Source organism: Tursiops truncatus, chromosome 20 (genome assembly GCF_011762595.2).
Source record: "Tursiops truncatus isolate mTurTru1 chromosome 20, mTurTru1.mat.Y, whole genome shotgun sequence".
Classification (NCBI taxonomy): domain Eukaryota; kingdom Metazoa; phylum Chordata; class Mammalia; order Artiodactyla; family Delphinidae; genus Tursiops; species Tursiops truncatus.
The window spans coordinates 32,417,451-32,431,456 of NC_047053.1; the positions used below are offsets into that span (position 1 = coordinate 32,417,451).

A 14,006-nucleotide genomic window follows, 5' to 3' on the forward strand; every position below is an offset into this window, starting at 1 on the left:
GGAACCCTTCGTACGCATAATGCATTTTCTGGAATAATACAGTAATGCTGAGATATTTCTCATTATTAAAGGCCACAAAATAGGTTTATCTTTCTATATACATATCAAAGAACAAAACAAAATAAAAACTAGGACACTTGGGAATCTAGTTTTTCTGACAGGAATTTGGACTAGAGAATCAACTGCTACATGTAAATCCACATGGAATTTAAAGAGGGCTCTCCTCTAAGATGTTTTCAAACATTTTATGAGAAAGTTAGTAGTTACCCTATCTACCATCTACAGTTGTGTTACAATTTACTACTTCCAGTAATAGCGTTAACACTGAAAACCGTACCTCAATTCCACTAACAACTCCTGCCCTCCTCCTTGCCAGACCCTGGCACACAGGGCATCCAGGTACAAGCTCTTGCCCTCTTCTCTTATAGGGATGTGGCAAAACTGCAGTATAACTGGCTAGACACTGTTACTTCTTGGTCTAACAAGAGTCGGTTTCTATAAACCAAACAGAATACTCTATTGGCAGCTGCCAAATATACCCAAGAGAAGAAAAAAGGAGACGGAAACATTGACTTCACTCACAGAAATGGAGGAACGTTACTGACACTGCAAAAGTCTTTATAAAATTTCTGGCAATGTGTGGCTCATTCAGCAGTGGATTTTGATGTGCCTCAGACACCAAGTTGGTGTTAGATTTCAAATGTAAAAATATCTTAGCTATCCAGTCTAAGTTTCATTGTATTCATGGTATCCACATATCCAAGTATCCACAGAATCCAATTCAACACTGCTTTAAGGGGACTGGCAATGAAGAGGTTAATTATTAGACATTCATAAGGGTTAAGAGCCAGAGCCTTCCTCTTCTGTAAATCAACACCCACAGAACCATCTTTGAGATCTATATCACCATCACCAGAGCAATCTCACCAATTCCTCACCTGCAGCAGGAGGATGCTGGCCACTAACTGTTGGTAAATCCAAAGAGCTATCAGACATGACATGCTTAAGATCTCCTCCCACATCAGCCAGTTTCATGTCAAACTGAACAGAGAGTGCATCTTCAGAGTCCTCCTTGCCAGCACTGCTGCCACCAATGGAAGGGAGATCCAAGGACTTCACCGAAGCAGAGTCTTCTTTGGTGTGTCTGAAAGCCACTGCTTTCTCTCCCAGGGATTTGTCCGAGCTCATGGAAGAAAATTTACTGGAGTGGAAGTCAGCGAAATCATCATCGCTCTTTCCTGAAGGAGTGTTATCTTTCAGCTCTTCAACACCTAGTCCCGATCCTTCCAGAGAGAGCTGTCTGAAGACATCGTATTTGGTAGACGCAGCGGCAGAGGTCTGTCCGTTCTTCACTGTGCTGCTCACGCTGCTGCTTAGAGGAACCGGACTACTTTCCTCTTTAAGGGCCTCATATTTGTCATCTGCCTTTTGCTCAGATGAAATAGAACTATTACTGAAAGCCATAAAATCTGCAAAGTCATCCTGCTCCCCAACAGATGCTGGACTAGAATATTCCCCAAAAAGGTTGAATTCTCCAAAATCATCAGCCAAACTAGAAGTTTTAGTTGACGCCAATGTCGTCATGGGTGCCACAGATCCCGTGAGCTGGGGTCGTGAGGAAACAGATTTTGATGCACTGAATGCAGCTGAAAAGGACAATGGTTTCTCACTGCTGCAAGTAACTGAGGAAAACATATCTAGGTCTGCTAAGTTCAGAGGATTTTTCACCTGTGTTTGTGGTTTCTGTTGGATAGCTCCTGAGGGGAAGGCTGCCGGAAAAGGTTTGTCTTTTGCTGGTGGCTCTAGTGGTGAGATACTATCGGCGGTTTTAAAATCGGTGAAACCATCATCATTTCCCGCAGATCTGAATTCTGCAAAGTTTTCTCCTGCAAGAAAAAACACAACCAAATACAAAAGAATGCTGAGCTAAAATCCCATGATCCATATTAAAGTACAAGCATATTACAGACGTTTCCCTCACTGGCTTCACATTATTTAACCACAGTTTAATAATATCCCTACCAAATATCCCTTTTGTTTCCACACTGAAGGCTAGTGATAGGGAAATAAATAAAAATCAAACTGAGCACACGTATCACACGATTTTCATTTGCTCATTTCAGTGTGATATGATATGTGACATGATATGTCTGTGCCAGAGCCTTCAGCTGTCCAAAAGCATTGCTCTAAGGATGTTTTCTCACTATTGCTAGCCAGCCAAGCATACAGGAGACTAAGAAATAGGCGCTGGACAGTGGTTTAAGAATCTGCCTGCCAACGCAGGGGACACGGGTTTGAGCCCTGGTCTGGGAAGATCCCACATGCCGCAAAGCAACTAAGTCCGTTTGCCACAACTACTGAGGCTGCGCTCTAAGCCCGTTCGCCACAACTGCTGAGCCTGCACGCCACAACTGCTGAAGCCCATGCACCTAGAGCCTGTGCTCTGCAAAAAAGAGAAGCCACCACAATGAGAAGCACTTGCACCGCAACGAAGAGTAGCCCCTGCTCGCCGCAACTAGGGAAAGCTTGTGCTCAGCAACGAAGACCCAACGCAGCCAAAAATAAATAAATTAAATAAATAAATTAAAAAAAAAAAGGAAATAGGCGCTGGAGGTTCCTGAAGAGAGGCATATTAAAACACATAGTGGCCCTTTAAAGATAAAATGTGTTACATGGTAATCAATCAGAAAAAAAATATCACAGGTACCAATGAAGTATTATGAAAAATCCTGAATCTAATATTTAGGATGTACAAGACTCTGCTCAGCTAGGCACTTAAGCTTATGGTTAGATACTATGTGGTTTTGCTCAAGTATATTGAGGCATTAATTTGAAGGGATTTGATGAAAAATTCTGAAAAGGCATCTGCTTATTTGCAAAGCATTCTTGCTAAGGGCACATTATAAAGTAGTTCCCCCCACACTTTCCAACAAATAAGCTGAATCTTACCCAAAAAATCCATGAGTACTTGGGCTCTTCTTGAAATCAGCAATCTCACTGTACCAATCAGCACTTATTCTTATTTATTACAATTCAAAGGGATTTGAATACCAATTCCATTATTAAAAATTTTGAGGGGACCTCCCTGGTGTTGCAGTGGTTAAGAATACGCCTGCTAATGCAGGGACACAGGTTCAAGCCCTGGTCCAGAAAGATCCCACATGCCGTGGAGCAACTAAGCCCATGTGCCACAACTACCGAGCCCACATGCCACAACTACTGAAGCCCGCGCACCTAGAGCCCGTGCTCCGCAAGAGAAGCCACCGCAATGAGAAGCCTGCGCACCACAACGAAGAGTAGCCCCTGCTCGCCACAACTAGAGAAAACCCACGTGCAGCAATGAAGACCCAACACAGCCAAAAATAAATAAATAAATAATAAATAAGTTTTTAAAAAAATTTTGAGGATCGGATTTAAACTTTAGTTTATATTGTGCTACTCTGAGGATGGGGTTACTGACAGCATTTTTTAAATTAGTTTTTTAGTTAGAGAAAATAGGTACTAAGGTATTTCTCATAAATAATTAAATAGATGCAGTTAGATACTGATAAAAATCTGGGCCCATGGTTCTTAATAGGGTTTCTATTCTTTATTATCACAATAATTTTATCACTCATAGGCATAAGGTTAGGACACAGATGATCTCAGTTTTTGAATAGTGCCTGAAGGTCTTCCATAAAATCCACTAGGTTATACCAGATAATGAAAACCAGAGATAAACCAAATATAAATATAGCTATACTAACATCACTTATTATTTAAAAATATGAATGCCATTTCTGGAGAGTTATAAATTAAAACACAAGCTTTAATTTCTTCATCCATTTTTTAAAATTCTACTTTTCCCTAAAAATGAGATATAGAAGCATATGAACTATAAAAATGTGTGTAAAACCAAAATATAATTCTGCAAATTGTCACTTAAATAATGCAGGCTTTAAATATATTGTGCTTATAACATGATATATACTTTGATACATCATATGAAAAAAGCATGGGGGCTTCCTTGGTGGCACAGTGGTTAAGAATCTGCCTGCCAGTGCAGGGACATGGGTTTGAGCCCTGGTCTGGGAAGATCCCACATGCCGCGGAGCAACTGGGCCCGTGTGCCACAACTACTGAGCCTGCGCTCTAGAGCTCACAAACCACAACTACTGAGCCTGCGTGCCTAGAGCCCATGCTCTGCAACAAGAGAAGCCACTGCAATGAGAAGTCAGTGCACAGCAACAATGAGTAGCTCCCGCTCGCCGGAACTAGAGAAAGACCGCCTGAAGCAATGAAGACCCAACACAGCCAAAAATAAATAAAATCAAAAATAAATTTATAAAAAAAAAAGAAAGAAAAAAGCATGGAAAATAATGGAAGCTTATTTTCCCCCTAATTTGAGCTACTTAACAAATTCACCAGCATAATTTATCAACACAGAGAAATCTATTTAATATTAGGGAAATTTCAGAAAGAGAAGAACAGCATTCAGAATTTCTGTATTTTATGTTTTTATACATACCACTAATAAAACTAAAGCCAATTTCACAAATTGACAGAAGCAGATGTAAAACTTTAAAAATTGCCCTAGAATTTTAGGCAAGTACATCAATGATAATATTTGTATTATTTGTGTAAATAAAAAGGTAATAAGCAGTCAATTTTGTCACAGCCTAAATTTTTGATGTGCTCCTTTAAAATATCTGTGAAACTGACAAGTTTTGCTTTGTTATTTTATAAAGGAAATCACCACAGCAAACTAAACTTACTGATGAATTGTAAACGTTTCCACTAGAAATGTAACCTGGGTGAAAGGGTTAAAAAGAAATAAAAATGGGTGGGTTTACATGTTCAAAAACACAGGGGCTTTTTGGGCAAATAAATTAGTTGCAGACACTGGAAGATTGCTTATCAGGAGGTACATTAAGCATATGACTTCATGGGTAGCTTTTCAGTCCACTTTTTTAAAGTTTTAAATTAATTAATTAATTAATTTTTGGCTGCGTTGGGTCTTCGTTGCTGCGTGGGCTTTCTCTAGTTGCAGTGAGCGGGGGCTACTCTTCGAAGCGGTGCGCGTGCTTCTCACTGCGGTGGCTTCTCTTGTTGTGGAGCACGGGCTCTAGGCATGTGGGCTTCAGTAGTTGTGGCATGCAGGCTCAGTAGTTGTGGCTCACAGACTCAGTAGTTGTGGTGCACGGGCTTAGTTGCTTTGCGGCATGTGGGATCTTCCTGGACCAGGGCTCGAACCCATGTTCCCTGCATTGGCAGGCGGATTCTTAACCACTGTGCCACCAGGGAAGCCCTGTATTTTTAATGAGAGTAGAAAAAAATATATTCTCCTAAAATGAACAAAGTTGGCATCTCTCCCTGGAAAGCCTTAAAGGTAAGACAGGAATGAAAGCAAGCACACAACAATGCCAACAACCATCTGGGATTCTGTTCGTAAACTACTGCAAAAGCAGGGCTAAGATGTGCTGCTTACATTTTGGTGGCACCATGGTGTTTCCCAGGAATAACATACATATCATACGATCACTAATACCAGAGTATATAAAGAACCCTGATATTAAACCATGCTCTTTACTCCAAACTTGCCTTGGCCCAAGAGTTGATAAAAGCATTGCTAGGAGTAAATGCCAAATTAACAAACCAGAAGTTCCTCTGGGGTTTATTTTTGTACTCATAGTACCTAATACAGGCACTGAGGAAGAAAGTTATTACATCCTAAAGGCTTGAATGAAACACAAGGAAACATTTCTAGAACCTAAGAGCTGTAAAAGATTGAGTATTTCTGGGCTTCCCTGGTGGCGCAGTGGTTGAGAGTCCGCCTGCCGATGCAGAGGACACGGGTTCGTGCCCCGGTCCGGAAAGATCCCACATGCCGCGGAGCGGCTGGGCCCGTGAGCCATGGCCGCTGAGCCTGCGCATCTGGAGCCTGTGCTCCGCAACGGGAGAGGCCACAGCAGTGAGAGGCCCGCGGACCGCAAAAAAAATAAAAAACAAAAGAAAAGAAAAAAAAAGATTGAATATTTCTACAGATATTTAAGCAGTACACTTTCTATTTTAACTTTCACACATACACCTTACCTTTCCTGTAATTTCCCCCCACCTCCCCACGCCCTCCCCATTGCTCGGAGAAAAGGGTTAGAACAAGTGATTGTGGAAAGATGTTCCAAATTTGATTGTCCAATACAGAGAGGTAGAATGTGGTACTGTTTCCAGGAAGAACTCCTCAGTAGAGGATAAAAACTTCACAGCATGCGTGGGTAAGCTTTGAAGGACATCATTTGACCTATGGATTATCTAAATCCTACACATCAGGTTTCCAGTAGGATTCAGCCACAAATATGACTTTACATATATGGCTCTCAAATTATCATTCTACATTCCCTTCTACTCTATTTAAGCCCTTCTATCAGAGATAGGAACCACACAGGCACACAAAGCCCTCTCACTTCCACTCATTAAATTACAGCCAATTTTGAAAATCTTGAGATGTAAAAGACTGGCTGCTGCCTTTCGCACAGTCCACAGATTGCTGCACTGCCAACAGCTCAAGTCTTGTTTTGAGCGTTAAAATAACCGAAAGTGGTCACAGGAGTCTAACTTGGCTTGAAGGCTTCCAGTGAAAGGGAATGCACTATCTTCAAAGGAAATTGCATTATTAGAAAATAATTTTTCTAAATTATCAGTTATTTTATTATCTAATAACTGAACCACATTTTTCTTTCTTGTAATTTCCAGAGCTACAAAACGAAACAAAAACAACCACACAGTAAAATAAAAGAATGTTTGGGATGCTACTGAAAGAACCATAAAAGTCTCTTATTAAAAATTGAAATAATTTATCCATTTAAGGAAACAAAAACTTACCTAAAGATTTACTCTCTGCTGTCTGTTCAAGTTCTCTGAAAGCACTATATTTATCACCAGGCTCTATGATGAAAAGACAGAAGCCCAATTAAGGTTAGGAACCTTAAGATCACAGCTCAAGGACATTCACCATAAAAGGTCACCACTAAAAACAAAAATTTACATTCACAGGTTCATGAATTTATGAACTGTTTTTACCTCTAAACGGAACAGTATTTTCAGAGGACTTGTCAGCTGCAATTCCTTTAAACACAGCATATTTATCCACTGAAGCTGATCCTTTAGTTCCAGGAAGTGGCATCAACAAAGAAGGGGCACTAAAAGGGAAAAAGAAATATTTCTTAATGACTAGAACATTGTCTCCTTACCTTGTCATCAAGGAAGAACTTAGAGTTAAAATGGCACACAGATAACCTAGTTAAAACTCATGGCTCCCTGCTTTAAAAGTTAGAAACTATATAGGTACACCACAAATGACAAAAAACAACATCCTTTTCCTTGAAAAAACATATATTGAAACAACACTCAAGCAATAATTCTTTTCTTGATTATGTGAAGAGGAGTCAGATCCACACTGACCATCTATCTAATCATCTTTAAGCCATAAGAACCACCGGAATGGCATTAGAAATAGATTATTATAGAATGATGACTTCCTGTAATTTTAAATTTAGGTCCATAAAACTGTGAAAGTGAACTGCTCCAAGTACGTATACCCAATATTTTAAAGTAAATTAGGTTAACCTTAATATAAATTATTCTCTAAACTGGGTTCAGAATGCAGAGGTGGAATAGTTAAGATAAAAATCTATTTATGAAATGCTGTTCAAGCCAAGATGTAAATTGTCCTTCTTTTGATCACACTGCATTGCTTAGTGGCAGAAGTTCCCACATCTGATAAGCAGCAGTAGAGTTAATACAATTTGCATTTTTACGAGGATCACATCAGCAGTTCCAGAAGCTATCTTTGCAGCAAAACAACAATCACTTCAAAATTAGATAAAGATACTTTTGCCTGTGGACACATTTCCCTGCTGGATGGAAAAATAGTGTAATGAGTAGTATCTGTGTGGGTAATTCTTGGGCGGCTTAAACACAGACTATAAAAGCACTGCCTTTTTTTCCCCCCTTATCAGACCCAGGCAGCTCCCTGGAAGAACCACCTTTACATATGAATGACTACATTCCACTACTAGTTTGTGTCATTCAATACCATACACACAAGTTATATAAATGGATTTCTATTGAGTTCTTTGCCCTGGAGCAAAAATTTTCTACAGTCATTTAAATCTTCTTATCAGTGGCCTACAAGCAAGGTAAAAACCTTGCTGTTGCACATGCATGCTAATGGGCGTCTGCAGTGCCTGGAGGACTTAGTGCTATCAAATATTATAATTTCACACCAATACCAAACAGCTGCTACATATTTGATCTGGACAAATAGGTCACTGTTTATACAGTATAGGTGGATTTCTAAAAGTTCCATAAGTAATTAAACTACAACACACTGAACAGAATGTTACACAGGAATAAAGGTAATTAATGTCTTAGGAAAAAAACCACAAAGTTGAATGATCTATTTGTTTTTTCATGATCGCCAACGTTAGCTATGGCCCTTTAAAGTCCATGGTAAAATCTTCCACTAAATATGACATTTATTTGAATATTATTAATTTAAAAATTATTTTCAGAATTGGAAAAAAAACAGGGGATCTTCAGAGTAATGTAGTACTGCTAAGTGAAGTCAACAAAATAAAATTCCATTCAAAAAACGCTATGACTCAGACTGTAATTTTATGCATATTACAAAGGAAGAATTCATTCCAGTTCTTTCCTTAAAGTTTTTATTAAAAAAAACTGTAATCACCATCAAAGTGTTTATGCCAGTTATATAAAGTAGTTATCTGTTCCAAACATGCAAATGGTTATTTCTACTGTTGAATACTAACGAAAGGTACTCAGTGAGAGAGGCATACTGTTTTAAAATTTAAGAACCTGCATTCTATTGAAAGATGAGACTTTAGAGAATTTGGCCACAAAAAAGTGCTTTGCTTTTTCTCTAGTGTATCATTTGTGTTTTACAGTTACTTCACGTGGCTGTGGTAGGTGACTTTACTTAGTTGCTCAACCTGCTAAATACATCCATTTAAAAAGCAAAGAAAATAAACCAACTCAAAACTCCTACGCCTTAATCCTTTTTGAACTATTCTATCGTCAGCGCCCCATGACCGCTTTGTTTATTATACGAAGCTCCCCAGTGCCTGGCACACGGTAAGTATTTTCCGAATGGATAAATGAATGATGTTGCTCCCTTCCAGATGCCCTTTCATGCCAGCTCAAGTGCTATTCCTCCTTTGACTTTGACATCCAGTTCAACACCGAGTCCAACCAACTTCTCAGATACATACTTTTCAGTATCTGTAACTCTAAACCCAGGGTAACTCCCATAACCTCACAACAGGATTACCATGGAAGCTGCATTTATCCCATACCTAGTAGCAAAAATCCCTTTCACCATGCCACTTATTTCTAAAATGCTTTACAGATTATGTCACAAATCATAAGGCATCCCATAACTGGTGCCTGCCCTTAACTAGTGTCATTTTTTCAGACTAACAATACTCTTGGCTCCAGCCTATTTTAACACCTTACTTGCCTTTTCATCTTCTCAAAAAAATAATGTCCATTTTTGCTTAAAAATACTGCTCAAAGTGGTCCTACCTATTTATATCATGATTTAACAAATATCCTTTTAAAATAACTCACAATATGGAATACAGATCATCATAAACTAGGGAATTCATTATACATGAACACACAAACTCACCACTGAAGGAGCAATTCTAAGAGAGTTTTATTAGATAATATAAATACCCAGATAAAACTGACAATCTTTAGAGCAGAAACTGTGCTTTTTGCTTCTGTATTTCTAGTGCCTACCCCAGTGTCACGCACACAGGAGATGCTATGTAAATGTTTCTGAATGAATAAAGAAACAATGAGTGTGGATTCTTAGACATGAACAAAATGTTTTCATGCAAGAAAAGCACAGAAGTAGTCAAGCCAGAACTGAAGAAGAAAAATCTGCAAAGTATGGCTGTATATGAAAGTAAACTACTGGGTGGAGACAATGCCACACAAAATTGCTAATACCCCATATATCTCAGGTCTGGCCACCATCTTAAAACTTTCTATGCCCAAATTTTAATTTCATCTGCTGAAAGTTTTCTCCCTGAGGAATGAACCATCAATTTGTTAAATTTGGTTTGTAACCTTCATACTACAATATATTCACCCAACAAACCTTTATTAATTACATATTACAGGCTAAGTACTACATACAGAGCCATGAAATACCGTCTTCAGGTACTTACGGCCTAGTGAGGGGAACAGTCAGGTAACCCAGTAATGGCAATCACGGCATGGATGTTCACGGGCTACCATGGCAGTAGAGAAGAAGCAGCCCTTAACTCATCTTAGAGGTGGGGACTGATGGAGTGGAGTTAGTAAATACTTCCTATAATGAACCGATTTTCGACCTGGAACTAGAATTAACTATAGAGAGAATTTCAGATTGAAGAAAACAGAATGGAAAAGGCCAGAAGCTTGAAAGAGCATGGTCAGTTTGGCGGTTTACGTGTGGCTGGAGGTAAGCTGTGGAGAAATGGCAACAGTCAAGAGGGTTGGCAGGAGCCAGATCACACACAGCCTTTTCCCATGCCAAGCAGAGCTGACAGAGTTGATGGCGGTAAAGGAGAGAGAAAGGAGACAAAAACAGCATGTTTCTGATTAGGTGACTGGATATGATGATCTAACAAATTCTTATTTAGCTTTGAGCAGGAAAACAATGAATCATTTTATGGAGGTAATTTGAGATGACTTGGGTCATTCAAATATGTTCTAGACAGCAGTAGAACATATCAATTTGTGCAGAGGAAGAGACCTGAGAAAGAACTGTTATGTGTCTATCAGGTTAATGCGTGTGTGCACTGGTACAGCGGGCTTGGAACTCCCAGTACTTTACAGTCACACCCCTCGTATGTCTCTTGTATGTGTCATTTACAAGTGTTTGATGTATTCTTAAAATCAGGAGAATAATTCTTTCCCTAATTCTAATTCTCTATAACGCCTATCCCTTAGTTCTTCTTACAGTGTCTGCAGGAAGTGTTGACTAAGAAATAATCAATTGGTTAAAATAGAAAAGATGAATGAAACTGCACAAATAGGAACATAAGAGAAATAGAATATGTACCCTGACAAAAACAAGTTCCAAAAGCAACCAGAAACATTCACACTGCTTACGCAAAGCCTCATGTGCTCTACTCAGTGGAAGAAGTATCTACTAAGTATTTTTTAAAAATGATGGGGCTTCCCTGGTGGTGCAGTGGCTGAGAGTCCAACTGCCGATGCAGGGGACACGAGTTCGTGCCCCAATCCGGGAAGATCCCATGTGCCGCGGAGCAGCTGGGCCCGTGAGCCATGGCCGCTGAGCCTGCACATCCGGAGCCTGTGCTCCGCAACAGGAGAGGCCACAACAGTGAGAGGCCCACATACGGCAAAAAAAAAAAAAAAAAAAGAGATGGAGCTAGGAGCTTCAAGATGGCGGAAGAGTAAGACATGGAGAACACCTTCCTCCCCACAGATACATCAGAAATACATCTACATGTGGAACAACCCCTACAGAACACCTACTGAACACTGGCAGAAGACCTCAGCCCTCCCAAAAGGCAGGAAACTCCCCCACGTACCTGCGTAGGGCAAAAGAAAAAACAGAGACAAAAGAATATGGACAGGACCTGCACCAGTGGGAGGGAGCTGTGAAGGAGGAAAGGTTTCCACATACTAGGAAGCCCCTTCACTGGTGGAGATGGGCAGTGGCGGAGGGGGGAAGCTTCGGAGCCACGGAGGAGAGTGCAGCTACAGGGGTGCGGAGGGCAAAGTGGAGACATTCCCGCACAGAGGATCGGTGCCGACCAGCACTCACCAGCCTGAGAAGCTTGTCTGCTCACCTGCCGGGACAGGCAGGGGCTGGGAGCTGAGGCTCTGGCTTCGGAGGTCAGATCGCAGGGAGAGGACTGGGGTTGACTGCGTGAACACAGCCTGGAGGGACTAGTGGCCACAGCTAGCCGGGAGGGAGTCCGGGAAACGGTCTGGAGCTGTCGAACACGCAAGAGGCTTTCTTGCCTCTGTTTCGCAGTACGTGAGGAGAGGGGATTCAGAACGCCGCTTAAAGGAGCTCCAGAGACGGGCGCGAGCCACGGCTATTAGCGCGGACCCCAGAGACGGGCATGAGATGCTAAGGCTGCTGCTGCGGCCACCAAGAAGCCTGTGTGCAAGCACAGGTCATTCTCCACACCTTCCCTCCCAGGAGCCTGTGCAGGCCCACTGCCAGGGTCCTGTGATCCAGGAACAACTTCTCCAGGAGAACACACGGCGTGCCTCAGGCTGGTGCAACGTCACGCCGGCCTCTGCCGCTGCAGGCTTGCCCCGCACTCCATACCCTTCCCTCCCGCTGGCCTGAGTGAGCCAGAGCCCCCGAATCAGCTGCTCCTTTAACCCCGTCCTGTCTGAGCAAAGAACAGACGCCCTCAGGTGACCTACATGCAGAGGCGGGGCCAAATCCAAAGCTGAGCCCTGGGAGCTGTGCGAACAAAGAGAAAGGGAAATATCTCCCAACAGCCTCAGAAGCAGCGGATTAAATCTCCACAGTCAACTTGATGTACCCTGCTTCTGTGGAATACCTGAATAGACAAGGAATCATCCCGAATTGAGGAGGTGGACTTTGGGAGCAAGGATATATATATATATTTTTCCCTTTTTCTCTTTTTGTGAGTGTGTATGTGTATGCTTCTGTGTGTGATTTTGTCTGTATAGCTCTGCTTTACCATTTGTCCTAGGGTTCTGTCTGTACATTTTCTTTTTGTTTTTTGTTTTAGTATACTTTTCAGCGCTTGTTAACATTGGTGGATTTGTTTTTTCGTTTGGTTGTTCTTTCTTTCTTTTTTAATTACTTAAAAAATTTGTTTTAATAATTATTTTTTGTTTTTTATTTTAATAACTTTATTTTATCTGTTTCTTTCTTTCTTTCTTTCTTCCTTTTATTCTGAGCCGTGTGGATGAAAGGCTCTTGGTGCTGCAGCCAGGAGTTACTGCTGTGCCTCTGAGGTGGGAGAGCCAACTTCAGGACACTGGTCCACAAGAGACCTCCCAGCTCCACGTAATATCAAATAGCGAAAATCTCCCAGAGACTTCCATCTCAACGGCAAGACCCAGCTCCACTCAACAACCAGCAAGCTACAGTGCTGGAAACCCTATGCCACACAACTAGCAAGACAGGAACACAACCCCATCCATTAGCAGAGAGGCTGCCTAAAATCATAATAAGGTCACAGACACCCCAAAACACACCACCAGACATGGACCTGCCCACCAGAAAGACAAGATCCAGCCTCATCCACCAGAACACAGGCACTAGTCCCCTACATCAGGAAGCCTACACAATCCACTGAAACAACCTTAGCCACTGGGGGAAGACACCAAAAACAATGGGAACTACGAACCTGCAGCCTGCGAAAAGGAGACCCCAAACACAGTAAGTTAAGCAAAATGAGAAGACAAAGAAACACACAGCAGATGAATGAGCAAGGTAAAAACCCACCAGACCTAACAAATGAAGAGGAAATAGGCAGTCTACCTGAAAAAGAATTCAGAATAATGATAGTAAAGATGATTCAAAATCTTGGAAATAGAATGGAGAAAATACAAGAAACATTTAACAAGGACCTAGAAGAACTAAAGAGCAAACAATCATGAACAACACAATATATGAAATTAAAAATTCTCTAGACAGGATCAATAGCAGAATAACTGAGGCAGAAGAATGGTTAAGTGACCTGGAAGATAAAAGAGTAGAAATAACTACTGCAGAGCAGAATAAAGAAAAAAGAACGAGAAGAATTGAGGATAGTCTCAGAGATGTCTGGGACAATATTAAATGCACCAACATGTGAATTATAGGGGTCCCAGAAGAAGAAGAGAAAAAGAAAGGGACCGAGAAAATATGTGAAGAGATTATACTTGAAAACTTCCCTAATATGGGAAAGGAAATAGTTAATCAAGTCCAGGAAGCACAGAGAGTCCCATACAGC

The 14,006-nt window shown here is 41.0% G+C and overlaps 1 protein-coding gene across 9 annotated transcripts in view; it reads right to left on the reverse strand.

The window, feature by feature from the left end:
* Nucleotides 1–14,006, reverse strand: part of SYNRG (synergin gamma) — a 92,801-nt gene that overhangs the window by 33,146 nt on the left and 45,649 nt on the right. For all 9 annotated transcript variants that reach the window (XM_019945381.2, XM_019945380.2, XM_073797155.1 and 6 more), the window contains 3 exons: nucleotides 7,057–7,175; nucleotides 6,859–6,921; nucleotides 939–1,886 (listed from right to left, as the gene is read on the reverse strand). In XM_019945381.2, coding sequence (XP_019800940.1) covers nucleotides 939–1,886; nucleotides 6,859–6,921; nucleotides 7,057–7,175 — 1,130 coding nt within the window. The remainder of the gene's footprint in view (nucleotides 1–938; nucleotides 1,887–6,858; nucleotides 6,922–7,056; nucleotides 7,176–14,006) is intronic.